Source organism: Canis lupus, chromosome 22 (genome assembly GCF_048164855.1).
Source record: "Canis lupus baileyi chromosome 22, mCanLup2.hap1, whole genome shotgun sequence".
In the NCBI taxonomy this organism is placed as follows: domain Eukaryota; kingdom Metazoa; phylum Chordata; class Mammalia; order Carnivora; family Canidae; genus Canis; species Canis lupus.
The window spans coordinates 22279101-22306802 of record NC_132859.1 but is presented as its reverse complement, the minus strand read 5'-3'; the positions used below and the strand labels follow the sequence as shown (position 1 = coordinate 22306802).

General features: G+C 38.0%; 2 protein-coding genes and 1 long non-coding RNA gene across 36 annotated transcripts in view; 1 reads left to right on the top strand and 2 right to left on the bottom strand.

Moving 5' to 3' along the window:
• TMEM108 (transmembrane protein 108) overlaps positions 1 to 27702 on the top strand; it is a 349072-nt gene that overhangs the window by 285575 nt on the left and 35795 nt on the right. For 2 of the 34 annotated variants that reach the window (XM_072792745.1, XM_072792743.1), the window contains exon 1: positions 6336 to 6529. The exons of the other annotated variants lie outside the window; for them this stretch is intronic. The gene's annotated coding sequence lies outside the window, so the exon portion shown is untranslated. Of the gene's footprint in view, positions 1 to 6335; positions 6530 to 27702 lie in introns of those variants that run through there. 34 annotated transcript variants of the gene reach the window in all.
• On the bottom strand, positions 1417 to 27078 carry LOC140614013 (uncharacterized). Its single transcript, XR_012014915.1, has 2 exons — positions 26777 to 27078; positions 1417 to 1970 (listed from the first exon to the last, which is right to left on the bottom strand). It is a non-coding gene; the product is annotated as an uncharacterized lncRNA (long non-coding RNA).
• On the bottom strand, positions 22788 to 24186 carry LOC140614010 (hsc70-interacting protein-like). Its single transcript, XM_072792711.1, has one exon. The coding sequence runs from the start codon at positions 24169 to 24171 to the stop codon at positions 23434 to 23436; it is 738 nt and encodes a 245-aa protein (XP_072648812.1). The 5' UTR covers positions 24172 to 24186; the 3' UTR covers positions 22788 to 23433.

Sequence of the window (27702 nt, the reverse complement as noted above, 5' to 3'; positions counted from 1 at the left end):
CTAAAAATCTTTCCCACATACAGATGCACTCAACAAAACCCAGAATGCAGGACACTATACTGAACAAGTTACCTGGAAACAAACTGCAAAGAGGGAAAGTGAAAATGAGAGAGAGAGAAAGAAAGAAATCACTTGTAGATTAAAAGTGATATAAGTGGCAACCAGTTTCAGTGTTTAGACCTTATTTGGATCCTGATTTAAACAAACTATTTAAAATTAATATATTAAATACATTCAGGAATTTGAATACTAACAGGGAATTTAATGATATGAAAGAATTCCTTTTATTTTTTAAGTAAATATTGTGGCTCTATTTCTTAAAAAGAGTTATTTTAGAGGTTCGTGCCTATGTGGAATTGGTTGCACTGACTACCTGTCACTTTCTTAAGTGCTGACTCCTCCATTAGACTGGGGACAAGGACCAAAACTAATGGCCAAAGGACATATGCCACTGCCTGTTGCTGCCTTGGTTTATAGAGCTGGCCTAGACATTGGACTTCCTGCCCATGCTAGACTCTCTTGTTTGGGGTCCCAGCTTTTATGCAAGCAGCCCATAGACCATCTCACCCAAGGAACCCAGGAGGCAGTGTGACACAATGAAAAAAAGAAGGTGACCTTTAGAATCAGAATCCCACTCATTGGAAGTTTGGCCTTATCCTTTAGTAGCTACATAACATTGAAAAAGAAAAAAACAAAAAATTCACCTTGCTAAGCCTGAAGGAGTTGTGGTGATCAAATAGAATAGCATAAACCTAATGGAAAAACACAAACCCTAAAAATCCCTCCCAGGAATCTAGGCTCTTAAATGTACCAATCAGCTGAGATACAGCAATGAATCAGGAGGTGAAGTGGTCTCTATAACAAGACTGACTGACATTTTTGTAGATCATCTCCTTTTTCCACTAGACTGTGTCCCCTGAAAGAAAGAACCATATCTTGTGCTTTTTTGTGTTCCTGGCATAATGAGGTAGGAAGAACATGGACTTGGGATCAGAGAGTCCCAGGTTCAAATTCTGACTGTATTGCTTACTAACGAACTGTGGAGCCTTTGGCAAATGTTTTAACCTCCTTAACTGTGAAATGTCAATAATAATGCCCACTGAGAGGATTTGATGAAAGAAGACATTCAAGTGCCAGCTTATAGCTGGAGTTCAGGAAGTACTAGTTTCCCACTGCCCTCAGGTACTGTCTTGATGTTTGCTGAATGAATGAGTTTAGCTAGATGTTTCTCTGGAATGTGGTTGCCTCAGAGACAAGTCACCAGGTTTTCACTGGACAAAGGCACCTGGTTGGACTTTTCAGGCTATGCACTTGACTGTGGGACTATTCATCCAAAGGAAGGAAGCCTTTCTCTATTCTACACAAAGGTGCCAATTGTGCTATCAGTGTCCCTGTTCAGAAGAAAAATGAGTTACCTAGCAAAAGGAATTTGTTTTTTTTAATGCCATGACTCAAGTAGTGCCAAGAGTCAAGAGGAAAAGTAACTCCCAATTGATACTGTCAGAGCACTAGGACTTCTTGGAAGCAAATCACATTTTTAGACCATGTTAAAATTCCTTCTTGGTTGATTCAGGGCTTTAGCATAGGCATCATGGTACCAAGGTTATTATGAAGACAAAAGAATGAAAATGCCTGTTATCCAAATGGGCTAAGTGAGGTGGCCACCATAGGCCTGGCTGCATTTAGGATTCATTTCCCCCAGGCAACCCTCAAGTCACAGGTCTGCATGCCCAGCTTCTTACTAATGTCAGGTGATTCTTTAATAGTGATTTGCATCCCTTCTGGCAAATATCCATGAGCAGAAAGGTCCAAGGTCTCTTGCTTCCTTTGAAGTGTCTGAAGAGGTGCTGGCTCTCCAGAATGGTGTCAAGATCATTATGGTTGGCATTTATCCTTTCTCTGTTCCTGTCACACTCTTGTTACTTCATCCCAGAAGCTTAAGGCTGCAGAGGCTCAGTGATTCCACTTTTCTGAAAGAAAAGAACAGAAACAAGGATCATTTCTGTACATGTTTTGGGGGGAAGGTCAAAATCATTCTAAAGCCTGTCAGAACAAGCAAAGGCAAGAGAAGACCCAAGAAAATTTTGAAAAGAAGAGCAGCAAGATTCAGTGAAAGAAGAAAGGCAAGAGAGAAGCACATATAACAAGAGTATAAACTGAAATACATAAATAGACAAATTTTTTCCAAGTGCTTAACCAGTTATCCTAGTACCGTTTGTTGAAAACTCCTTTTGTTTCTTCTTTTCCATTATCATCTTTTCAGATTAATTTTTTCATCTTTCAGGGGATTTCTGTTTAGTTTCATTAATCTTTCTCTGATCTCATGCCAGTGTCTCACGTTGGTATCTAGGAGGGCTACTAGCCCAAGAGGGTTTGGATCTGCATTCAGAAGTGAAGTTACATGTGTGCTTTTTCAAACAGGGAACTCTTCCCTTTGTTATTCTGAAGTTTGGAACCTAACAACATGAGGTCAGAAGAAACTGTTTTGGGCAGTGGTGTGCACCTAATAGAGAATTCATTATTTGTGCCTAAGTATAAAATTATGCTATGACCTCCAGAGCACAAGGAAATAAAGGGATGTTGGAAAGAACTTTAAGCCTGTCACCTATAATTAAAAGTCTGGTAGACATCAGTGGAAGTCCCCTTAATTTGATCAGTCTTTCCTTTTTTTTATAATTATCACCACCACATGAGCTCTCACTCACCTGCTTTTTACTGTCTAGAATCCCCAGCCTGATTCAGTAGGGTGTTTTCCCTATCACCCTATAAGAAGCAGAGGAACTCTTTAGTTGTTTCTAACCAAGCAGGGTGAGAACATGTTATTGGACATTTGCAGGCAGATAGCAGGGTGTATTTTTCCTTAACCTCATCCTATCCACTTACATCTCCTTTTGTCAAACTATCATATGGCTGCAGGGTCAGTAGGCCTCAGAGAGCAGTAGACAGGGAAACCAGTATGTTTTTTACTTTTAGTGTCCAAGTTTATAGTAGGGTGAATATAATGTACAACTGAACTCTGGATAACACTCTCTGAAGTTCTCTGCCACAGATTCCCCAAATAATTGGGGGTGGGGTTACAGGAAGAAAAAAAGAGGAAGATGGTTAGAGATAATTATTCATTCCTCCCTTTCAGTCTCACTGTGTTAAACCCACACTTCTGTTTTAACTCTTATCATACTGTGGGTAGTGTTTATTTATCTATATATTACTTCTCCCAACCCCTATGAGCTGCCTAAGAATGTCAGGACTGTTTTAAACATTTACATAATGTTGTATGGTTTCAGGAATATGGTAGGTGGTAAATAGTGTTTGAGAAGTTACTAAATGAGTGAATCTTGGATCATATGTGACAATACTAGCATTTTGTTAAAAACCACATTCCTCTGTTCAATTCGGCCACACTGTGTGTATGGCAGGTGCAAGGGGAGAAGAAAGCATCTGCTTTAAAAAAACAACATTCCCACTATTGCCTAATGCCTTGGAACATTTTCCAGGTCTCTGTCACTAGAATCAGGGAAGGAATCTGGGAAATGAGATTGAGGCTCTTCGCTGAAAAAGATAAATATTGTTCTCTAAGCAGGTGACACATTGCAACATGAGTTTATTGATGCCTAGAGCCTGTGACAGCCTGGCTGTGACTGGCAGAGTTTTGCTGGGTCTTGTTCCTGCCAGACAAGATCCAAGACTTCACAGAAAAGCTCTGGTGAGGAGGAGGAAAATCCTGGAAGTGGCAGGAGCCCAACTTTCAATTCCTCCTTCATCCTCCAGGTTTAATTCTGAGCAGCTTTGCTAATCACACAGGAACATCTTTTGGGAGAGATTTTACTTACCCATTCCTTTGCTTGTTTAGCCTCATTTTTATTTATTGGTTTCTTTTAAGGCAAAGAAAAGGGTCAAATAATCTTTATCACAGCTCACAAGCACACAGAGTAAAGGCCCAGAGCCCTCTATTCAGCCTTTACCCAAAACTGTACTGGTGGGCAGCATCCATCTCAGAACCATCCTATGAATGACTGCTTAATTGCCAATTAAACATGCTTCTAGGCTGTTATCAGGATTTTCTGGGAGGAGGGTTATAGGATTGTGTGTGGTTACATCCTCTCCACATACAAAAGTTAAACTAAAGTTACCCATATCAAGGAACTGATGCTGGGGAACATGCAATGAAAGTTCTCAAAGGAATGAGTTTCCTGTCTTTTCATCCTTTGCATCTAGCAGCTTTGCTTTTGGAAAAAACTATCATGATAATGTGAAGGGGTATTAAAAACGCCATAAATGCCTCCAGCTATTTACCTACCCCAAAATGGGCTGGGTACACGTGATTCCCTTCGGGAAGACAACTTTTAAAAAAATAAGTAAATTGCCTTTAGATAGAAGTTTTCTCTTCCTCAGCTCCACTTTTCTTTCAGGTGAAAGCCTGAGGTACAGTGGCTGTGCTCCATAGAAGAGACTTTGTCCCTTTGGAGAGCACCTTTGGCCAGGAGATTCCAGGGAGGAGACAGAGAGATGAGGAGGAAGTGCCCTTCTAAATCTGAAGTCTCTGCATGTGTATGTCCCTCGTTCATACACGCATATTCTCACACACACAAGAGAAACACACAAAGGTAGTATGTTTTGCTTGGTATGTAGATTATAGTTAATTTTCTTGAAAAAGTCCTTTTTTAGAATGACATAGGAGAAAATCTTGCACAATAAAGCCATTTGGTTTTACAGGGAAGTGATCAGATAGGGTGTATCTTGTGTTTTTCTTTTTTGTTGCCGCTGCTGCTAATATATTTGCTTTGTTTTGGTGCTTTTGAAAAAATAAAATACTGTCTTCCAACTATATTCAGCCTTTTCTAGAGAATGGAGCTTGCCTTGTTGGCCTTACTGGATTCTAAGTCATTATTTCTGTGCTGACCAAGTTGCACCTGTGTTTTTTAATGTGTTCAATTCTGTTAAAATTAATGAACAAATCATTTTTTAAACTGTATCGGGCTGGGAGAAGAAATGAATCCCTTAAAAATATGCTATTTGAGATTCACTTCAAAATAAAACATTAGAGATGGGAAGGAGACAGCATATTAGATAAGGGGGATAAAAGGGATGCTTAAGTAATCAGTATAATTATATAATGTCTGGAATTTACCTCAAAGTAGTGTGGGAATGGAGGGAAGTGGATAGAGGTTTAGGTGAAACTGGACTGTCCAGGAGTTGATAACTGTTGGCACAGGTAAGGTTCATAATACTAGTATATCTACTTTTGTGTAGACTTACATTTGTAATTAAAAAAGTAAAAGAGATAGTTATACACGTGTCTTTCAGCCCCTAGATAAGGAAGAAAACTCAGTAGACCTAAAATAAGTCAGGTTTTAGGCCACTAAAGAAATATATTGACATTTAGTGTGAGTGGTTGCTTTATTTGGGGATGCTCACTATTATCAAATGTCTCATTGGTGATGAGTAAAAATGTTGGAATAAAGAAACTCCTGGCTATGGATTTGATCCAGACATAATAAGTCTCTTCCATTACTGATTATTTTATGGTGCAATTTACCATACTAATGAAACAGTCCTCTGATGAGACATTGTAATAGAGGCAGAGAAACTAGACAAATGACTCTGTTTCCTAAAACCAACAACAGAATGCCCAATGCAAACTGCAGTGTATTGAATAGTCAAAATATTGCCTTTCTTCATCTTTAAGAACCCTCTGGGGAGCATAAAACATATGGAATCTGCCCTTAGCTACTGTATCAGTGCCATTTATAGACACAGGACCCATATGGATTATCATGTCTGTCTCTTCTGGTTTCCCCAGAAGCATGACCCCCTGTGTTCCATGATGCACATACTTCCCTGGGGATAAACCTAATTAAATCTCAGGAATCAGAGGAAGTAATCTAATTAATATTTGTCAGAGGAATTCTAGTGATAGAGGATGGGGGAAGTCTCAAGATCCACAAGACCAAACTAGAAGTCAATTTGTGTCAGAAATACATACAGAAACTGAATTCAATTTCTGGCAGCAGAGAGGGGTGGTGCATGAAGAGCAAGGGGGAGTGGGGAGGGCACGGGTGCTTTGAATCATGATCTCCTGGATGAATCTGGATCCTAGGAGGGAACTAAGGTATCCAGTTTGGCACTGGAATGGCCACTGCTTGTATTAGGAGGGACAGTATGTAAAAGAGGTTTGGAAAATGGTTTCTTCATGGAATCATCTCATCTTGTGGAGATTTGAGGAAGCTGTAGATTCAACATAGGCTTGAGATCCTACTGGGGGTAATTCTATTGAAGGGAGATGCTGAATATCTGGAAAAGTCTCTGTATGACTCCTACTGTAGCCGTGACAAAAATTGACAAGAAAGAACTTCTTGGAATCCAGGCACCAAATCTGAACCCATACATCCATTCCCACAAGCTCTGAAGGATGATGAATATGATCACCAAACAGGGAAAATTGGAAAAGTTGGAATATATAGCCAGGAGACACCAACAGTGAAGCATAAGAGATCAGAGATCTCCACCTCAACTTGAACACTCTACAGAGGTAGGTAAACAAAATAATATTAGAATATGATCCTTCTCGTGCTATGGTAATCAGCCTTATTAGGAAATGCTTATAGATAGCCCTGAGCTTAGATTCCAGTTCTGATGTATTGAGAGAGACAGAGAGAAAGCAGAGAATCTATCCACTACAGATCCCTGAGCATTTACTATAGAATCAGACCATGTCCTGAGTCCCTGACACTAATCCATCAAGACCCTATCTGAGGCAAGTTTTGAATGACTGCATATGCTGTATTGGCAAGGTCCTGGGGCGATCCCCCTGGGTGCAACACCTCTCCTTGCAGAGTGAGGTTCTCTTTTCTGGGAGCCTATGGAGATTTTTGCCATACCTGTAATTATGTGATGAAAGTTCTAGACCTATACTGTCCACTATGGTATCCAATAGTCACAAGTACCTATTAAATTTTAATTTTAATTAATTAAAAACTCTCCAGTAATACTAGCTACATATCAAGTGCTCAATAGGCCAATGTGGCTGGTGGCTACCATATTAGAAAGCACAGATACAGAACACTTTCATTATTGCAAAGAGTTCTTGTGCATAGCACTACTCTATACAATGGATCAGTAAACTATGGCTTGTGGGCCAAATTCAGCCCTCCTCCTGTGAATAGATTCTTGGAAGACAGCCGTGCCCATTCTTTTTTATATTATCAGTGGCTACTTTCACACTATATGGGCAGGGTTGAATAGTTTGCAGCAGAGACCATCTGGCCCACAAAGTCCAAAATGTTTACTATTTGGACCTTTACAGGAAATATTTGTCAACCCAGCCCTATACTCTCCCAGAAAAAAAATGTACATGACTACATACAAAATTTTACATAAAATTTTAGGAAACAGATGAACTCTCTTACTTCATTCATGTAAACCAAGCTTGGGTTACAAGCTTCTTTGCTAGTTCCATTTTTCTAGAATCTTCACATCCCAATTCCATACTCCTGATATTCACAAATGCTAGATTTAAATTTCAAATGATTAAAAGCATCTTAAAAACTAATGGCACTATAGAGTTTCAGGTAGTACTATATGTGCCCCTTTTATACAGCATCAGTAACATTGTTTGAGTTTCACTGACAAGCCCACCATCACTCAAGAATCAGGCCATTGCCTCTGCTTAATATAAACCTTTCCCTACTTTTAATTCTTCTTCTAAGAGTCTGGATTCAATGACTTTTTTGTTAGGCTCACTACCTAAGCTATTATCTATAAGAAGTTGTCAAAATCCTAAATACTTGACATCTTTTCTGATCCTTGAGATCTTTATCATAAAATACCTCCATTTAGCCTTCTCCTTCTAGCTACTCCATTCATTCTCAAATATGTGCACATCCTGATGCCATAGTCACATTTAGGGGACTTCCCTCTTCAGATTCTACGGCACATCTTTGCAGTTTTTATCACACATTGGTTGGAAGAGAATTTGTCCACACATGTGGACACATACACACACCTCGACATTCTCTAAGAGAATGTACTTGATTTAATTAGCCAACTGGACAAAATATTGCCTGAAGCCACAGGATCAGGGGACTCACCAGAGGGAGATGATAGTTGATTCAATGTTTCTCAAAATGGCTCCCTCTAGTCCCCAGAGTTTCTTAGAGTAACACAGCTATAGGTAACACTGCACACTGGTCTTTCCAGGTCCAAAAAGCTCAAGTCTTGCTACATCACGACCTTTTGTACTAACAACTGTCATCATCATCCAGAGAGAACATAATCTAATGGTCTTTGTGCTTCTGTTTAAGAGACTTTTGAAAAATACTAGACCTCCCCCCCTTTTTTTTTTAACAAACTCAGCATCAGCAAGGCATGAATGCTTTCATTCAATTTGTCATACATTCTTTTTTTTTTTTCAAGTGCCTCATATTTCCAAGAGCTAGTCTAGATGTTAGAGATATGCCAGTGAACGAAATAAAGTGTTATCAGGTGGTGCTTACATTCTACTGGATACTAAAAATAAATTAATTTTTAAAAACAGACATATAATATGAACTGAGGTAGTACTGTTAAGTAGTATATAAAAAATTAAGTGTTAATATTTAAAAATTAGGTAAATAATATGAAAGGTGATATGAATGCACTTTCATATCTGGGATGGTCACAGAAGGCCTCTCAGATAACATCCTAGCAAATACCAACATCAAGTATAGGAGGAACCTTTAACACACTAACAATAGGTTCAAAGACCCTGAGGCAAGAGCCTGTTTGATATGTTAGAGGAGCAACATGGAAGTCAATGTGGCTAGAGCAGAGTGGAGAAAAAGAAATGTGATCTGAGGAAAAGTTGATGGTCATTGCTAAGACTTACCTTTTGGTCTAGGTAAGCTGGAAGTTCTAGAGGGCTTTCAGCAGAGATGTAACATGTTACCACATTTAATATTATCTTTCTCTGAATGATATTTTGCTCCTCATTTTTAAGCCTTCTGGGAAACACCATTATCTCTCATGCCACTCCAAACTCTTGATTTAATGCTCTTTTTGACTGGGTCACTCAGGCACTGAGTTGGATCTGAGGACCTCAGTCCCCAATCCAACTCCCCTGGGCCCAGCACCTTCACCTCTTTTGGTATTGCTATATGAATCAGCCACATGGAGAAGTAACCAGAAAACATCTGCCTCAGCTAATGCCATGTCCTCCTCATTCTGCCCCTGACTTCTCTGGCACAGTCATGTGGGATGACTGTGAGGGCCATTTGGCCCTTCCATTTCTTACACACTCCTGACATGTGAGCAGGTTAACATCCCAAGAGGCAGGTACCCTTTGACTAATGAGGGGCATAGGCGATGGATAGCTTCTGTCTCTTGTGTCCTCTGGAAGGATGAAGGTACAGTCTACATAGCTCTTCCAAGGATCTCTAGCAAGGTTATGTCCCAATTGCCCACAGTGGCAATCAGCTCCATAACATTCCCTTTGATGTTCTTTCTCTCCTTAACTTTTTAACTCTTTCCAGTCCCCTGTACCTATTTCTCTGAAATCACTGTGCACAATAAACTACCTACATTTAAGCCATGTCTCAGCCTAATTTTGGGAAATTAGGTTAAAACACTCTTCCTCCTTTCACTTTTCCTTACTTTGCTCTTGCTTTTTCATTAAAAAAAAAAAAATCACATAATCTTAGAGTCAGACGGATCTTTAGAGAACATTCAGTTACATGCATTTTAGTTACAGATAAGGAAACAGAGATCCAAAGAAATTAACATGCCTCTGCTATAACTTATCTTTCTGGTGGAAAAGATGAACAAATGAAGAATCAGAAGCATGTAAAGAACAATGGGAAAAAAAGAAAAAGAACAATGGAGCTTAGAAGACAGTTCCAAAGTCAAGAATAAGATTTTATTAATAGATTAAAAAGAGAGTTTAAACTTTGGCATGGTATAAAAGGAATTAGTGCCTTCCAGGAGCTGAAATAAAGAAGTAATTATACAATTTTGTAATAAATAATAAGTGTTTATGAATATTCAAAGTTTGGAGTCAACTGCATTTTTCTGGAGAGTTTGGTTACTTAGTAAGTCAATCCATGTATTTTCACAGGACATCTGTCCTAACAAGTTTCCATGCTTGTGTTTTGTGAGAGTCAAAGAGCATTCTGAGATAGCTACTGGTAGGCTGGGATCAGGAGATTGAACTTCTAGTCATACTTTGGCCATTAATTGACTCTGTGAACTTGAGCAAGTCACTTTCTCTCTCTCTGGGCTGTAAGTCAGTTCCTTCTCTATAAAATGAGTATTAGTCTTATCACTGAGTCATACAATATTAACTTTTGAAGTGGCTTTGGAGCTCATCTCCATCTTGCAGGTCCAAAGAAATGAATTAAGTTTCTGAAAGTCATTGAGTCAGAATAAGATCTGGCACTGTAATTTGGTCATCCTAGTCCTCAATCTACAGATGAGTTTTGAAATTCTTCCAATCATAAAATCTTGTCATTCCATGATCGAAGTATAAGAAGAGTATTTCTGCTCTAAAGGATCCTTAATCAAATTGAGGAGACACTTAACACACATATAGTTACAAGACAACAAATGAGATCCTATAAGCCGGACAACAAACTCACTTCTTTGGCCACTCAGAGAAGCAATTTGTCAGGAAATCACTGATACTTGAGCTGAGCTTTTTAAAAAATGGGTTGATGGAAAAGATCATTATGGAGGGAGGAAAATATCCAGAGCAAAGTCACGAACATGATTAGCCAGGAGGACATTAACCGAATCTGTCCAGTGGGAGCAGATGGTGAAATGGAGTTTATGAGTTATGGTCCTCAAAGAAAGGGAATTCTTGGTCTCTCTTTCCCATTCCTTGGAGCTGATCTGAAGCTATCTATGTATGGTGAGGCAATCTGACTTACTTCAATCTATAACAGAGGGAAGTAGAATGTGGAAACTATGACCAAGATCTCTTTTGACTAATTATATGTGAATTTCTGATCTATACTCAAGCAGTTTTATTTCTAAATGACATTTTAAGCATAACTAAAACACAGTGTCCTTGGCACCAGTGCTAGATAATTTAATTGGTAGAATACTGAAGAACAATTGACATATTTGGCTGGTAGTTCTTTGGAACAGATTGTTTAAATAAGTACAATTGTTTTATAAACAGAAATGTGTGAGGACCACTTGGCTTGATAAATTTCCTGCTTTAAGTGGGATTGATGGAAAGGTGAGAGAGATTAAAAGTTTCATGTTTACAGGTGCCCGGCTGGCTAGAGCATGCAGCTCTTGATCTCAGGATCATGAGTTCAAGCCCCACATTAGGCATGGAGCCTCCTTTAAATAAATAAAAGTTTTTAAAAATAATATAAAAGTTTCATGTTTAGTATAGATAGAGAAATATGGGGCACCTAAGTGGCTCTGGCTCAGGTCATGATCCCAGGGTCCTAGGATCTATCCCACATCTGTCTCCCTGAGGGAAACTGCTTCTCTCTCTGCCTATGTCTCTGCCTCTCTCTGTGTGTCTTAATTAATAATTAATTAATTTTTTGAAGATATTAAAAAGATATTTAGAGAAACATAATTATGGCAGGCAATAGCAGTGTATATACTTTAAAAGCAAGTAAGGAAATCTCAGAACAACAAACAGTAAGCTAGAAATCACCAAGCAGGATGAGAGAAATAAGACCTAACATTTATGTCAATAAATGTAAATAAAGTACCTATTAGGTGATAAAGATTTTCACCTAAAACAAAATATAGCTCTATTAGCTATGTTCTCTATTCACCTAGGAGGACTATTTTGTAAAAGTTGTGACTCCCCCCCCCCCCAATGAATGTATAATGTATTATAACACAAAGATGGAGAGACCAAAAACTATTAGAAGCAAAAGCTGGAAAGAAACATAATTGTCATGGAAAAATTAGCACACTATACTTAGTCATCAGTAAATCATGAAGTCAAAAATAAATAGAATGTAAATATGCTTATTAGTAAAGCTAATGAGATAACTAGATATCAAACTTTGTACCTTACAGATGATATAATCAAATATCCATGGATCATTTATTAAAAGTTACTTTATAGTGAATCAATAAAAAAGCCTCACTAAATTAAAAAAAGTAAATTTTCTTCTTAGTATAATAAGAGTTAGAAAAATATTTTTATTTAAAAAATAAAAATGTAAACCAAGATCTCATGTCTATTAAAACAACCATCCTAAATAGATATTAAAGAAAGTGAAAAGTTCAAATGCAGATTACATAGAAATAACAGCAGTACAAAAACTACATGTCAAACCTTATGGCTGAAAGGTAATTAAAATATTTTATAGAAACAGTCATACGTAAAGGTTGACGATGTGTGGATTGATAATAAATTCTGAATACACAAGCAAAATGAAAATCCTTAAAGCTCATTTCAGACAAATCCATAGCCTTGGAAGCTTTCGTCATTTAATAAGAAAGAATAAAGATAAATTGCTATGAACTCAGCTCAAAAAAATCAAAAGAACAACAAAATATACTTAAAGTATGAAGAGGAAGATTTTTATAAAGTATAAACAAATTAGGGCAGCCCCAGTGGCTCAGTGGTTTAGTGCCACCTTCAGTCTGGGGCATGATCCTGGAGACCCGGGATCAAGTCCCACATCAGGCTCCCTGCATGGAGCCTGCTCCTCCCTCTGCCTGTGTCTCTGCCTCTCTCTCTCTCTCTCTCTCTCTCTCTCTCTCCTGAATAAATAAATAAAATATTTTTTAAAATTTTTAAAAATAAAGTATACAAATTAGAAAGATAGTCAAGTTTATGAGTATATATAGGAGTTGATTGAAAAAAAGTGTAAGTTTGATAAATCTATTTAAAAAGGTAAAACAAGGGATCCCTGGGTGACTCAGCAGTTTAGTGCCTGCCTTCAGCCCAGGGCGTGATCCTGGAGTCCTGGATCGAGGCCCACATCAGGCTCCCTGCATGGAGCCTGCTCCGAGAGAGAGAGAGAGAGAGAGAGAGAGAGAGAGAGAGAGAGAGATCATGAATAAATAAATAAAATATTTTTAAAAATAAAAAAAGGTAAAACAAAATTCAATATAAGAAGAGTGTGAGTAAATTTTTAAACAAAGCTACATTTTATACTGTGCTTAGTGTGAAAATTTCAACAAAGTGCACAATTTATAGAAAAACCTAAATAAAATTATATAGAAAACCAGATATAACTATAAGCATTGAGATATGTTTAAGCTGTCAATTTTTTAAATTCTTAAGTTGTCAAAGAATTTTATCCAAAAAGGAGTAGTTTTACAAATAGACTAAAACAAAATGTTTAATAAACAAATATTTCACATGCTATATAAACTGGCCCAAATTACAGAAAACATTTTTTTTTTCAGAAAACATTTAAAGCTTCTTACTTTGTGTTACATAGCTCATGTAACCCAGTTACCAAAAACCTAACTTGGTGCCTAAAGTACACACACATACCCCAAAGTTACAGAACAGTCTTAATCATAAATACAGATATAACAATCTGAAGCAAAGTTTTCAGTTATTCAAAGAATGCCAAGATGGATTGCTTATTAGCATCTATTAATATAGACCAATAGACCATGGGATCTAACAAGAATTGTTGAATGACCATCTCAGTAGTTTATAGAAAAAATGTTTGATAATATTTAATAGTCATTCCTTTTTTTTAAAACTCTTAATTAATTGACATAGAAGGAGACAACCTTAACATCATAATAACTGTTAGTGCGAATAGTCATTCCCATTAAATCCAGTATCAAAACAAGAATGCCCACCACCATCATTGTTAGATAACCTTATTCTAAACATTCAGATCAATACAATAAGATGTGAAATAAAAGTAAGAGTAACAAACTTAAGGAAGAGTAATACAAAATTATTATTTATCGGAATATCATTATTTTCCTGAAAAATCCTAGACCATTAGAATGAGTAGCAGATGTTAGTATACAATTACAAAGTCAACATAAAAAAATTAATAGCTAATGATTCTATTTATGTGATACTCAAAAATAGACAAAACTAATCTGTGGTGATAGAAGTCAGAATAGTGGTTGCTCTGAGGGAAAGTGTTACCTGAAAAGGAGTATAAAGAAAGTTTCAGGGGGATATGGAGTTGTTCTGTATCTTGATTAGAGCACTAATTAATGAGTATATACTGCACATTTAATATATGTAAATTTTACTGTCTATAAATTTGAATCATACAATATATAGCATTTTCAGGCTGGCCTCTTTCACTTAAAGGCATATTGCCTTTTTGTGGCTTGATAATTCATTTCTTTCTATCACTGAATATAATACTTGATTGTATGGATGTGCCATAGTTTCTGTATTCATTTACTTATTGAAAGACATCTTGGTTGCTTCCAGACTTTGGCAGTTGTGAATAAAGCTAGTATAAGCATTGATGTGGAGATTATTATGTGGATATAATTTTCAACTCATTTGGGTAAATAACCTAGAGAACAGTTGTGAGATCACAAGATAAAACTGTTTAGCTTTATAAGAAACTACCTGTTTTCCAATTGGCTGTACCATTTTGCATTCCTCCAGCAATGAATGAGAGTCCCTGTTCTCTCATCCTCATCAGCATTTGATATCATAAGTTTTTTAAACTTTACCCATTCTAATATGTGTGTGGCAGTATCTCATTGTTTTAATTTGCAGTTCCCTAATGACATTTGATGTTGAACATCTTTATGTATCCTCATTTGCCACGTGTACATCTTCATTGCTGAAGTGTCTGTTCAAATCTTTTGCCCATTTTTAAATTGGATTTCTTACTATTATTATTGAAGTTTTAAGAGTTATTTGTATATTTTAGATATAAGTTCTTTATTAGATGTATATAAATATTTTCTTCTAATCTGTAGCTTTCTATTCTCTTACCAGTGTCTTTCTCAGAATAGTAGTTTTTAACTTTAATGAAGTGCAACTTATCTTTTTTTTTTTTTTTTTTTTTTGCTTATGGATCCTGCTTTTTGTGTTATAACTAAAAACTCATCACAAAAGCCAAGATCACCTATTTTCTCCTAAAATGTTTTAGTTTTAGAGTTTTGTGTTTTATATTTTGACCTATGATCCAATTGGAGTTTGTTTTTCTGAAAGATGTAAGATCAGTTCTAGATTCTTTTTTTTTTTTTTTTTTTTTTTTGCCTATAGATATCCAGTTGTTCCTGCACCATTTGTTGAGGAAAAACAGTCCTTTCTCCACTGAATTGTTTTTGTTCTTTTGTCAAAGATCAGGTGACTGCGTTTGTGTGGGTTGATTTCTGGATTCTATCTATTCCATTGATCACTTTGCCTATTCTTTTTTTTTTTTAATTCATAGAGACACAGAGTGAAAGACAGGCAGAAACACAGGCAGAGGGAGAAGCGCACTCCATTTACATGGCCTCCAGGATCACGCCCCAGGCTGCAGGCGGCGCTAAACCGCTGCGCCACTGGGGCTGCCCCACTTTGCCTATTCTTTTGCCAATACCACATTGCCTTGATTATTGTAGCTTTATAATAAGTCTTTAAGTTGAGTTAGTCCTTTGACTTTGTTCTTCATTATTCTTCAGTCTTTTGCCTCTTCAGGAAAATTTTAGAGTTAGTTTGTCAATATCTACAAAATAACTTGCTCTGGAATTTTGACCAGGATTGTGTGTTGAACCTATTTATTGATCAAGTTGGAAAGAACTGACATCTTAACAATATTGAGTCTTCCTATCTGTGAATATGTAATCTCTCTCCATTTATTTAGATCTTGGAGTTCTTTCATCAGAGTTCTATAGTTTTCATTACATATAGATCTTGTACATATTTTATTAGATATTTATTAAGTATTTCTTGGGGTGAGGAGCCCTAATATAAATGGTGTGGTGTTTCAAATTTCAATTATTCATTGCTGATATATAGGAAAGCAATTAACTTTTATATATTAAGCTTGCTTAATTAGACCCAGGATTTTATGTTGTTGTCTTTTGGGGTTTTATTTGTTCCATGGCATACTCTGCGTTGACAAATCTGTCATCTGCAAGCAACTTTATTTCTTCTTTCCCAGTCTGTACCTTTTATTTCCTTACTAGTCCCTTTTATTACCTTTAATTGTCTTATTAGTTAGGACTTCCAGTATGATGTTGAAAGGAGTGGTGAGAAGGAACATCCTTGCCTTGTTCTCGATCTGTATGTAAATTATACCTCACTAAAGTTAATTAAAAACTAATAGTTCTCCTATATTCCAGCAGTGAACATCTAGAAAATGTAAGAAAACTATTCTCTTGGGGATCCCTGGGTGGCGCCACGGTTTGGCGCCTGCCTTTGGCCCAGGGCGCGATCCTGGAGACCCGGGATCGAATCCCACGTTGGGCTCCCGGTGCATGGAGCCTGCTTCTCCCTCTGCCTGTGTCTCTGCACCTCTCTCTCTCTCTCTGTGACTATCATAAATAAATAAAAATTAAAAAAAAAAATATTTGAAAACTATTCTCTTGTAATACAAGAAAAGCTAAACTTTACCAATGACCAAGGCATAAAGTAAGCTGTAAAACTTCACTAAGAGGCATAAAAGATTTGAATGTTTGGACACAGAGACATCAGATTCTATCTAAAGAAAAGATTTAGCATTTCAAAGATTTCAAAGTTTAGTTTGTAGCCTTAATGAAATTCAAATTAAAATTCTAATAATGGAATTTTTTATTAACCCATAGAAACTAGTCTAGTTTATTTGGGAATATGAATAGGCAAAAGTAGTAAAGACATTTTTTAAAAATAAGAGTAATGAGGAGGGGCTTTCTCTGCCAAAAATCAAAACATGTCATAAAATAATACTAGTTTAAGTATTGTATTACAGGTACAAAAAGTGGACAAATGAGAGAAGTAGACTATATAGCCCAGAAAGTCCCTAATTTATTTAATAATTTAAAATATATAATAAGGGAAGCTTTCCAAAAACTGGGAAGAGGATAATTAAATAAATGTTACTGAGATAAGTATTTGGAAACAGTAACTTAGAGATTTACCACACACGTTATATGAAAAGTAAATTTCATATGGATTCAGCTGTTCATCCAAGGTTCCCTAGGAAACAGTCTACTTAAGGAGATTTGCTGTGTAGGAGGTTCAGTGCTAAATCAATTAGTCTACTGGAGCAGAGGGGAAGTCAGGCTGCCATATGGTCAACACAGAGCTCAGCCCACACCAGGGGGAGTTGTGGATCTGGAAGGGCCCTTCATAGTTATCCCAAATTGAGACAGGGGCTTTTGTACTCTGATATCAACCAGATGTTGGATTTAGGGTTCACCTTAGTGGGTTGTAATCTTGGGTAAGAACATTCCCTTTAGCTGAGAGAAATTCCAGAAGAGGAATTCAGCTATGAGCCATCAGCAGCCAATACTCCCAGCAATTGGTGGATGAGAGCCTTAGTCTTAAAGACAGAAACTGAGTGGCACACAGTATCCACTACACACTTAAATGTAAATGATGAAATTATAAAACAAATAGAAGAAAATAGTGATAAACATTTTTAAAATAGGATTGAGAAGGACTTTTATGATACTTTTTCACAAAAGCTGTTGTAAAATAGCTATTTTGACAATTGGTTTTATTGAGGTCGGGAGTGTAGGTGAGAAGAGAAAGCAGTAGGAAAAGCCACAGCATCTGTGGTCCAAGTGTGACCTCCCCTGCCTGCAAGACTGGCCATCTGTAGGACTGGCTTTTCCTTTCAGTGCTGCTTTTTTCAAAGCCCTGAGAAATAAAACATGTCAGCCTTGGTTTTGACCTGAGCTCTTGCTCCTATGAGCAAGATTAATTTACATGTGCGTCTGGTAGGAAGGGGCTAGTTTTCAGTCACCCAAAAGGCCCTGTGTATTTCAAACAAAACATGTTTATAAAAAAGCATAATCTCCAGGGAATATTCTCCTACCTCTCCGTATAATTACACATCTCTGGGTGGCCTCACCCTACTTGTGTGAGCCTGTTTTAGAAAGTCAGGGAGCTACTGAACATCTATCATGGTGGACTTTTTTCCAGATATACTCTCAGTGTCCCGTGTTCTCACTTGCTACTTTGTTAGAGACTTTGGTGAGAGACTATGATGCTCTAGGAAGGAAGAAGACATCCGCAGGGTTAATAATAATTATGATAATAGCAGCCAGAATGACCCAACCAGACACTGCAAGAAGCACTTTCATATATCATCTCACCAAATCATCCTAAGTCTCTACTTTATTGATGAAGGAAGTAAAATTTAAAATGACCAAGTGGCCCCAAATCACACAGCTAGAAGCACTCTCCTGAGCTACCTGGATATGGATTAAGACCTAATTCCAAACACTTCATTCTTTATACTACCTCCAGTTCCTCTCAAGCTTCATTCAATGAGATAGGCTATGAGAGCCACTTAATGTACAGCTATTATTAGATCAGTGATTCTCAGTCTTGGCTTCTCATTAGATTCATCAGAAGAGTTTCCAAAATCCTGTTGGTTCCAGTGACAAGACAAGTTTGGGAACTATATATTAGATGCACACTAAAATACCCTAGAATATAAAATTAGTGTCTTCTTAAAAGCTAATGTGACCTCCATTCCTAAACTTTGAGATTGCATCATCGGATGACCCTGTGACTACTCTGAGAGTTCTGTTTACACCTTTATTTTCATATTAACATAGCAGAAATGATAACAGAACATAGAGGCTTCAGTTGGTTTAGAAACTTTAGGTGCTTGCCACGCATCCTCATGTGTGACGGTGAGTTATAGCTCTGAACAAAGTTAGAAAGCTTTAGTTCAGGTTTCAGACCTACCACTTACTACCTATGTGATGTTTATTTGTTTGTTTTTTACTACCTATGTGATCTTGATCTTGAAATTTCTCCTTAAATTGAAGGAAGCCAACTAGATATTTGAGCAGCAGAATGACATGCTGGGGTTGAGGGAAACCTCTTTCCAGAGTACTAGAAAACTATAAGGGCTACAGGATATTGATAATGCTACCTTCACCCACACACCCCAGACATCATAAAGTTCAAGATGAGGAGAGCAATCTGATGCTGATTTGAACTTAAGAGTTAGGAGACCCTGTTCTTTGTAAGGGCTCCTTAAACTGAAGCATATACATTATTAGACTTAGTTCTTCAAAAATGAAGATGTAAGATCCGAGCCTGCAAGAGCAGTGACAATACAAGAATCTGGTTTAACTTCAGATACTATAAAGATCCTATCCACTGAGGAATGAGAAGCCCAGAGTCCCATGACAAGGACTGCTGTATCTGTTTCTGCCCTGTCTGTTCTTCTCAACTGTGATTCAATAAATTAGGACCTTTATCTAACTTGGAGTGTAGGCATATGGGGTCTGTCCTGGTTCTATTACCTCCATGCTTCTAGACTGGCAAGTACTTGGTGTGAGATTTGAATTGGAATGAAGGTGGTACAGTAAGAGGAAATAATTACTTCTTACACTCATGGAGGCAGCTTTGGAACCAGCGAAGGACCTCACTGTCTTCTCCAGTTGCTATACTCAGCCTATCCCTTTCAGAAGAACAGTATCAGGTCTTGCCTACTATCCAATTTAATCATACAGCCCATTTCCTAAACCTTCCTTCACAAGCACAGGCAAGCTCTTGATTGTTGCTAGATTCTGTTCCTTGACATTCTGGAGAAGCATTGAGTTGCTTGTGTCCTTTAAGGTTGCTTAGCAATGAGACCACAGGAGGCAGGGTGAGCAGCACAGAATTTCACAGGTGGCTCTTGCTTCTCCCTGTTGCATTTGTTTCCACCCTCTGTTTCAGCTCATTTTAGTCTTTTCATTGCTCTGTAAATTCTTGATCTCAGTTTTTATATTACAAGACTTACGTATGTGCCCGTTCTGTTGTAAACCACCTTGAAGCCTTTTTGAAAGCATGAAAGGCACACACCATTAACAGGTTATATCATTTCGGATTTCCATGTCTGTGGTGGGAGTATAGCATACACCACATCAGGTGTATGCCAGTGACGCTCTGAGCCAGGGACACATCTGGAAGTTTACTCTCATGTGGAGCCGCCCAAGAAATCTGATCAAGCATCTGACAGACTTCTGCCATGCTAGCATGGGCACAGAAGGATGAATTGGCATCTAGAATATCGCATGGCAACCATCCCCATCTCCAGGGAAGCTTTGCCAGGAAGTTTGTTTACTACAATGAATTGTATAGAACAGAAATATTGGGGTTTTGACATCAGTTCTAGCAGCACATTTGTGAAATGGCAGAGGATGGCAAGAACAGTTTGGGATTAAACAGACCTAGGTCTGAACCTCAGGCAAGAGAAACACAGATTCATGACCAAGAGAGTTAGCTCGCAGTATAGTTTGGTGATTTCCCTGATACACCAACATACACCCACACTTCACTAGATCCCTGCACTTCCTACCCCACCAAACAGAACCTGGCAAGCCCAGTTCAGAGAGGGGGTTTAAGGAGCCAGGCAGCCTCCTTAACTATAGCAGTAGCCTGTCAGATCTTACTTTAAATGTCATGAAGCCATTTTTTACAAGGATATAAATTTCTAATTTAGCTTTTTCCTTTACACATTCCTTTGGCATATGTGCTAAAGCACATGTTTAAAAAAAACTAGCTATAGTTCAGTTCTGATTTTCGTACTTTAAAATGATCAGCACTTCACACTCTTATACATAATTCATTATGTAAACCATAGATCTTTTTTGAGCTCACAGTAGGGCGGACAAGTGCGAAAATACAGTTTTGTGGGTCATACCAAGTTAGCACCTGCAGGAATTCCATAGTTAGACATGTTTCAATCCAGGTGACTTCCAGTGTGCAGGAGGGTATTCAGCTGAAAGTATCTGAATATCACTATGCAGCAACTGGAAATGGTTGTGAGGAAAAAAATGTTATAACCTCCTGCTTCAAGACACTTGGTTTTTTTCTCTACCTCCTAAAGTTTGAAATTAGGAGTTTGTTTAAGCATGCATCTTCATCTCATCATTAGTTTATGTTTATCTTCATCTAGGCTTCTGTTCATTTAACATCTCTGAGACCAGGATGCCTATTACATTGCTGTCAGGAAGGCAGCACTCATGACAGTTATCATTGTCTGTACATGGTGAATGTTGATTGTAGCTGTTCACCTCATCTTTCCATTTGAGGCCAGTGCATATTTAACTGCTTTGTAAAAAGTCTCCACAAAGATTCACTGTGACTCAGCATTGAAACAAAAAATTATTCTGTATGCAGAGGACATCAAAGTAGGGTAGCAGGGCAGAAATTTGATATTCATGGAACAAATGTCCATCATTTTAAGAATGATGTCCATTCCATAGTCCAAAGCCAACAATCAAGTTCTAGATGAGATCAAAGGAAAGAAAATATTCACAAAGCAGTTAAAATTAGGTTGTGGTTTGTTGCTGAGATGCTTCCAAAAGAATTGGCAATTAATGATATGGGTGAGGGGATATATGATACAATTGTCTAAAGCAGCTCCCTGAATAAGTATAAAATAAAAATTGTAATTATGGGGCACCTGGCTAGCTCAGTCAGTTAAGCATCTGACTTTGACTCCAGTCTTGATCTTGGGGTCCTGAATCAAGCCCCTCATGGCGCTCTGCACTTTCCCTGCTTGTGCTCTCTCTCAAATAAATAAATACAATCTTTTTTTAAAAATTGTGATTTCAAGAAAGCATTATGTCATATTTTGTATTTTTTTTACCCATACATAAAACAGTATTTTACTTCTTATAGTTGATGAAATCTGATACTTAAAATAGAAGAGCTAAAATCTCCTTAGATAACTATTACATCTATTGCCCAGTTGTTAGCATGGGAAAACTTACAAAATTCACTGCCAGAATTACATGTCTGGCCGCAAGCTGATGTACCCTCAGATGGTTTTGACATGAACACAAAGATTTCATGGTCTTACAGATGGAGATGCTAAAGCCCAGAATCCAAAAGTCTCAGTTCAGTCACTGGACATTTATCTAATCAAAAGGACCATGAGAATGTGAAGCATGGATGCCCTTTTCCAGTGTTCCATGTGGACACTTGGTCTTAGAAGGGAGAACAGAGGTAGGAGAGGCAAAAAAAAGGAAAGGAGAAGCAAGTAGGAGGACCTTTCTCTATGGGCAGCTATTCATTTAGCCCTTAGTAGTGTTTCTTGTCTTTAGCCTCTGCTCCAAGACACCTTCTTCACAACTCCTTCTCACCTTTTCCTTCTCTCTCCATCCCTATCTTTTTCCTTTGCTTTTGTCCCCTCTTTTCTTCCCTTTCTGTCCTTCCAGACCTTGAGATGGTGGATTAATTGGGGTGGGGAAGGGAATGGAGCCTGTAGGAAGAAAGCTGCACAAACAGCAGGACTTGAAAAAACACTTTAAAACTTAAAATTGCCAATCCTTCTTCATTTCAAATCCTACTAATATTCAAGATCAAGAGTTGCAAACTGTAGCTTGCTGCCTCTTTTGTAAGTAAAGGTTTATTGAATCATAGCCATACCCATTCCTCTACATCTTGCCTATGTCTGCTTTCACAATACAATGACAGAATTGAGTACTTTGAAGAAAGACTATATCCACAAAGCCTAAAATATTTGCTCCTCTGTCTAAACATGTGCTTCCCCAAGAATATCCTGCAGAAGTCTAGTTCTGCAAAATGTTAAACAGGTATTGCTGGAAAGAAAAAGATTCTCAGGTCAAATAATTTTACGTTTCAATCACAGGACTTCTTGAATCCTTTAATATGCTAATGTGCATTGTGAATTTCTGAAAAGTAGCTGAAGAATGCAGCATTTTCCCAAGTTTTTTGGGGAACATTTTTTTTTAATGTTTTTAAATATTTTTAAGGTTTAAAAAGTGTTTAAAGTTTGTAATTCCTAGTAGGAAAACATTATCTGAATGAATACCCTAATGGCAAACCACTGTAGAATGTTTCAGTTGCATGTGGGGCAGAGGGGTAGGGATTCTCTTCACAGCACCCCAGCTTTCTTCTTGAGAAGGTCAGAGGTACACTGGTTTGTATTATTGCGACATCCATTAGGTGATCGAAGTTGCTTTTCTTTCAGCAAGGGCTTTGTCAGAAGGGCATTATGCTTGACCTCCAAATTTGGCTGACAATTTACTGATGAGATTCATAACCTTTGGGTTGCTCTGATATTTTGACATATTTGCTGGGTTCTGGGCTACATCCTGGAAGGCCACCATAACTTCTGGATCCTGCATGGCTGCAAGAACCTCTGGGTCACTAAGAATTTCATTGAGCCCAGGCATTCCTCCCATTCCAGGCATCCCCCCTGCCATTCCAGGCATTCCTCCAGGAAAATTACTAGGCATTCCCCCTGGAAAGCCACCTGGGAAAGAGCCATACTGAGCTCCTGATTGTCGTCTGGCTTCTTCCTCCCTCTGGGCTCTTTCATGTTCTTCCCGAGCCTTCTTAACCCTTTCTATTCTTTCTTTGATCTCTCACTCTTCATGTTTTTGTTCATACTTCCTCCGATGTTCAGCAATTTTCTGGGCCCTGGGTTGAACTTCTTTCAGCATTGCACTAGCATCTTCATCATAATCCAGTTCACAAGCAAGGGCAAGATCATGTGCTGCTTCTTCCCAATGACCCAGAAGTCTGTGTGCTTTCCCTCGCCACTTGTAAGGCTGCGCTGAATCAGGATTTATTTCGATAGCTCTGTCACAGTCTCGAATGGCAGCATTTGGCTTCTGTAATTTGATGAAGACACTGGCTCTCTTGGCATACAAAATGGCTAAGCGAGGATTTAGTTTGATGGCATCTGTGAACAAGTCAGTGGCTTTCTGTAGTTCACCATCATTTAGGGCATCAATGGCAGCCACTTTTTTATCATTTGCCTGATCCATCATTTCCTCGGTTATCTCTACATTTTCATCTCCCATTTCTTGAGGGGCATCAGTATCTGGTTCAATTACACCTTCATTGTCAATTTCTAGATCACTTTCCTCACTTGATGGTTCGTCTGTCTTTGTGTTTTCCTCCGCCTTCTTACTATCTGTTTTTTCTTCCTTGATATTGTCTTCTGATTTAGTTTTATGAGTAGCAGGTGGTATTTTACCCCCCCCCCTGCTCTCCACCCACTCCCGCAGGAAACGCATTTCCTCAGTGTGCAGAACACTTGGATCCTGCTTACACATTTTCACGAAGGCCCGAAGCTCGCTCACTTTGCGGGGGTCCATGATCCAGAGGCTCTGGCGGGTGGCAGGCGCGGCGAGGCTGCGGCCGGATTCCAGGCGCGGGTACTCGGGAACATTTTTCTTATAGAGCTTTTTATGGGGATAGTGTTCCTCAGAACACACTTTGGAAAATATCTCTTTAACAGTATCTAAGATAGATTATTTTTGTTTTACTGTTACTTTATTTTTTTATTTAAATTCAATTAATTAACATATACTGCATAATTAGTTTCAGAAGTAGAGGTCAGTGATTCATTAGTCAAAGTTTTTAAATAAGAAAAGCAAGGTGTGTCCAGTACACATTCTGTATAAAGAATGAGAAGGGAAAATATAGTTAAGTGTTCGCTTGAATGTTTCAATTATCTCTTGAAAGGTCCATAATTAACTGGTAACACGCTTACTTTCAGGTGAGTTGAAGCTGGGAGGGAGACTTTTTGCTGTATTTTCTGCAATTTGACTTTTCAATCATACCAATATACTCTTATCTAAAAAATTAATCTGTCGATCAACATAACTAAATCTTGGAACAAAAACATAAAATGAGGGCAGCCTGGTGGTTCAGCAGTTTATCGCCTGCCTTCAGCCCAGGGCGTGATCCTGGAGTCCCAGGATCGAGTCCCATGTCAGGCTACCTGCATGGAGCCTGCCTCTCCTTCTGCCTGTGTCTCTGCCTCTCTTTCTCTCTCTCTCTCTCTCTCTGTGTTTCTCATGAATAAATAAATAAAATATTTAAAAAAAATAAAATAAAATGATAAACCACTTCAGAAAATAGTTTGACAATTTTTAACAAAGTTAAATATATGATTACCATATGTCCCAGCAGTTCTACTCCTAGGTATTTAGCCAAGAGAAATGTACATATGTCCATTCAAAGACTTGTAAACAAACATTTATAGTGCCTTTATTCATAATAGTCCTAAGCTGGAAACAACCCAGATATTTATCATTAGATGTATGAATGCAAATTGGGGCATAGCCTTGTAAATGGAATACTACTCAGCCTTAAAAAAGGAACATACCACTGATGCAGCAAATGGATAAATTTCACAGATGTTACATTGAGTGAAAGCAAAACATAAAAAATTCTATCTAAATCCACTTATGTGAAAATCTAAAACAGAAGAAACAAACCTATCATGATGGAAGTTGTATCATTGATTGCCTAGAGAAGGTATAGGGGAAGAGATCTGATTGCAGAGGAACACAAGAGAACTTTCCTGGGAGATGGAAATATTCTATATCCTGATTATGGTGGTGGCTACACAAGTATGTACATTTGTCAAAACTCATCAGTCTCTACACTTATACAGATTATATGGATATATGAATTTAATTGCATATAAATCATACGTCAAAGTTAATTTTAAAGGAAAAGAAATATTTCCCTGAATCAATCAAAAGGGAGCCATGAAAAAGGAAGGAGTATGAAAGAATGAGAAGGGCTACCTTGCACACAGGATAATTCTCTTCCCTATAGCATGGTAACCCCAGAGAAATGGAGAGAAATGAGTAGACCCTACCTGCATTGGTTCTTTGCTGCCTGTGGATTCTGGTTTACAAACCAGCTCTACAGAAGCAGAGCTGTTCCACCTGGTTGAAGGTCCCTGTTTACTATGAATGAGCCTGGTTACCCTTTCTCCCACTTTTGTGCACTGGATCATACCATGCTTTATGCTATCCCTGATGGTATTCCCCCTATTTCTGGGACCTTGCAGTTCAAAGGATAGCTCCATTATCATTTTGGGTGTAACAGCTGGTGAAAATGTAAGCAACACAGCTGACTGCTCAGCCCTAAAAGATTATCCCAGATGGGTTGTCTCCAGCTTACAAACCAAATGAATTCCAAAATAAAAGATAATAAAGAAACCATTTGACTCTTAGAACACCTTTCCTGGTGGAAATATAATTCTGAATCATTATACAAATACATAACACTGTATGTTTATGTATAATACATAAACAAATGAACACATGCTTACATACATACATATATACATACAGGCCAACATCTAAAAGTCCACCAAGTGTGAACTAAGACATTGTGGCCCTAATCTAACTTCAAGGCAGCCAGTATTCTTTTTTCCCATTCCCACTTCAAGGCCAAGTGTCTTTTCATACTGAGTGTAGGAATCAGCCTTATCTGCAGACTTTTAAAGGTAAGTCTTCTTTCTTACGGCATAGTAAAAAACACAGTGGTCATCTTTGCCTACAGATGTTCATGAATGAGATGTGGAGCCAAGGCTGGGTAGGATCTGACTCAGAATCTTCACACACAGCAAGGTAGACCTGGGCTTGCAGCTCAGCACTACCACATACCAACTGTGAGGTCTCAGGCAAATAACTTTGCATGTTTCCTCATCTATAAGATAGCTATGGCAATAATAATACCTAGTTTGAAAAGTTATTATATGGGTTCAATGAGATAACATACACATTCCATTTTCTGTTGCTGTATAACAAACTTCCCTAAATCTTTGCAGCTTAAATCAATGACACCATTTATTTTGTTCATAAACCTGCATTCTGGACAGGACGTAATGAGGACAGCTAGTCTCTACTTCACTTGGCATCAACTGGGCTGAAATCACCTGACAATTAGTTTACTCACCTGTCTGGCAGTTGATACTGGGGAGATTCCTACAGCTAGGGACTTAAAAATTCCTACAGTAGGGCTCCTTGGACGTGTCCATCTCTGTGTGATCCATCCAGAATGGCAGCAGCATCTTATTGCATGTCATCCTTTATGAACTCATAGTAAAACTTGGAACTCGTAGTGTCACTTCTATCATAGTCACAGGTTTGCCCAGATACAAGGGGAAGGAACATAGACTTCATATCTCAATGAATGCCAACATCACATTGTAAGAACCTGTAGGATGAGATATTTTGGGTATTCTTGTTTGAAAAATATAATCTAAAAAAAAAAAAGAAAGAAAGAAAAGAAAAATATAATCTGGCATAGTAGTGAAGTACATAACACAGTTCCTGAAACATGTAGGACCAAATAAATGATATCTTTTTGCCCATTAATACTGCCACCACTACTGTTACTGCTATCACTTCACATTATTATTAGCATAATTATCAGTAAACGTGAGGCAGCTATCACTACTGATGGTCTGATGCTTGCCCTTCCTTTGGTGGGTGAGAGCCATAGACACAATGCCACTTCCAAGAAATTATTTAATGGAAACTTTGTGCTGGCCCCAAACTTCTACAGTATAATTCCCAGTGAGGGAAGGTGATAACATCATTGTGAGCAGAGAGGGCTGAACACACAAGGTATAAATAAAATGAAACCTGGGGAGCAAAGAGCAAAGACAGATTTCCATATAAAGATGAGTCTGTTATGCACATTAAGTCTCCTCTACAGTAAAGGTGACAGTGATGATGTCTCTTTATCCCCAGCTCTCCTCTCCCCCAGAAAAAGTAAGCATGAGCTTACTAAGACCTTTAATTCACAATGGGTCATACCCACATCACAATGTATGGACTTCTCTGGACTTGTGTCCCTCCATATAGCCCCACTGAAAG

What these genes read in the sequence shown, in the direction of transcription:
- LOC140614010 (XM_072792711.1), bottom strand. Translation starts at nt 24,171, where the DNA reads ATGGACCCCCGCAAAGTGAGCGAGCTTCGGGCCTTCGTGAAAATGTGT.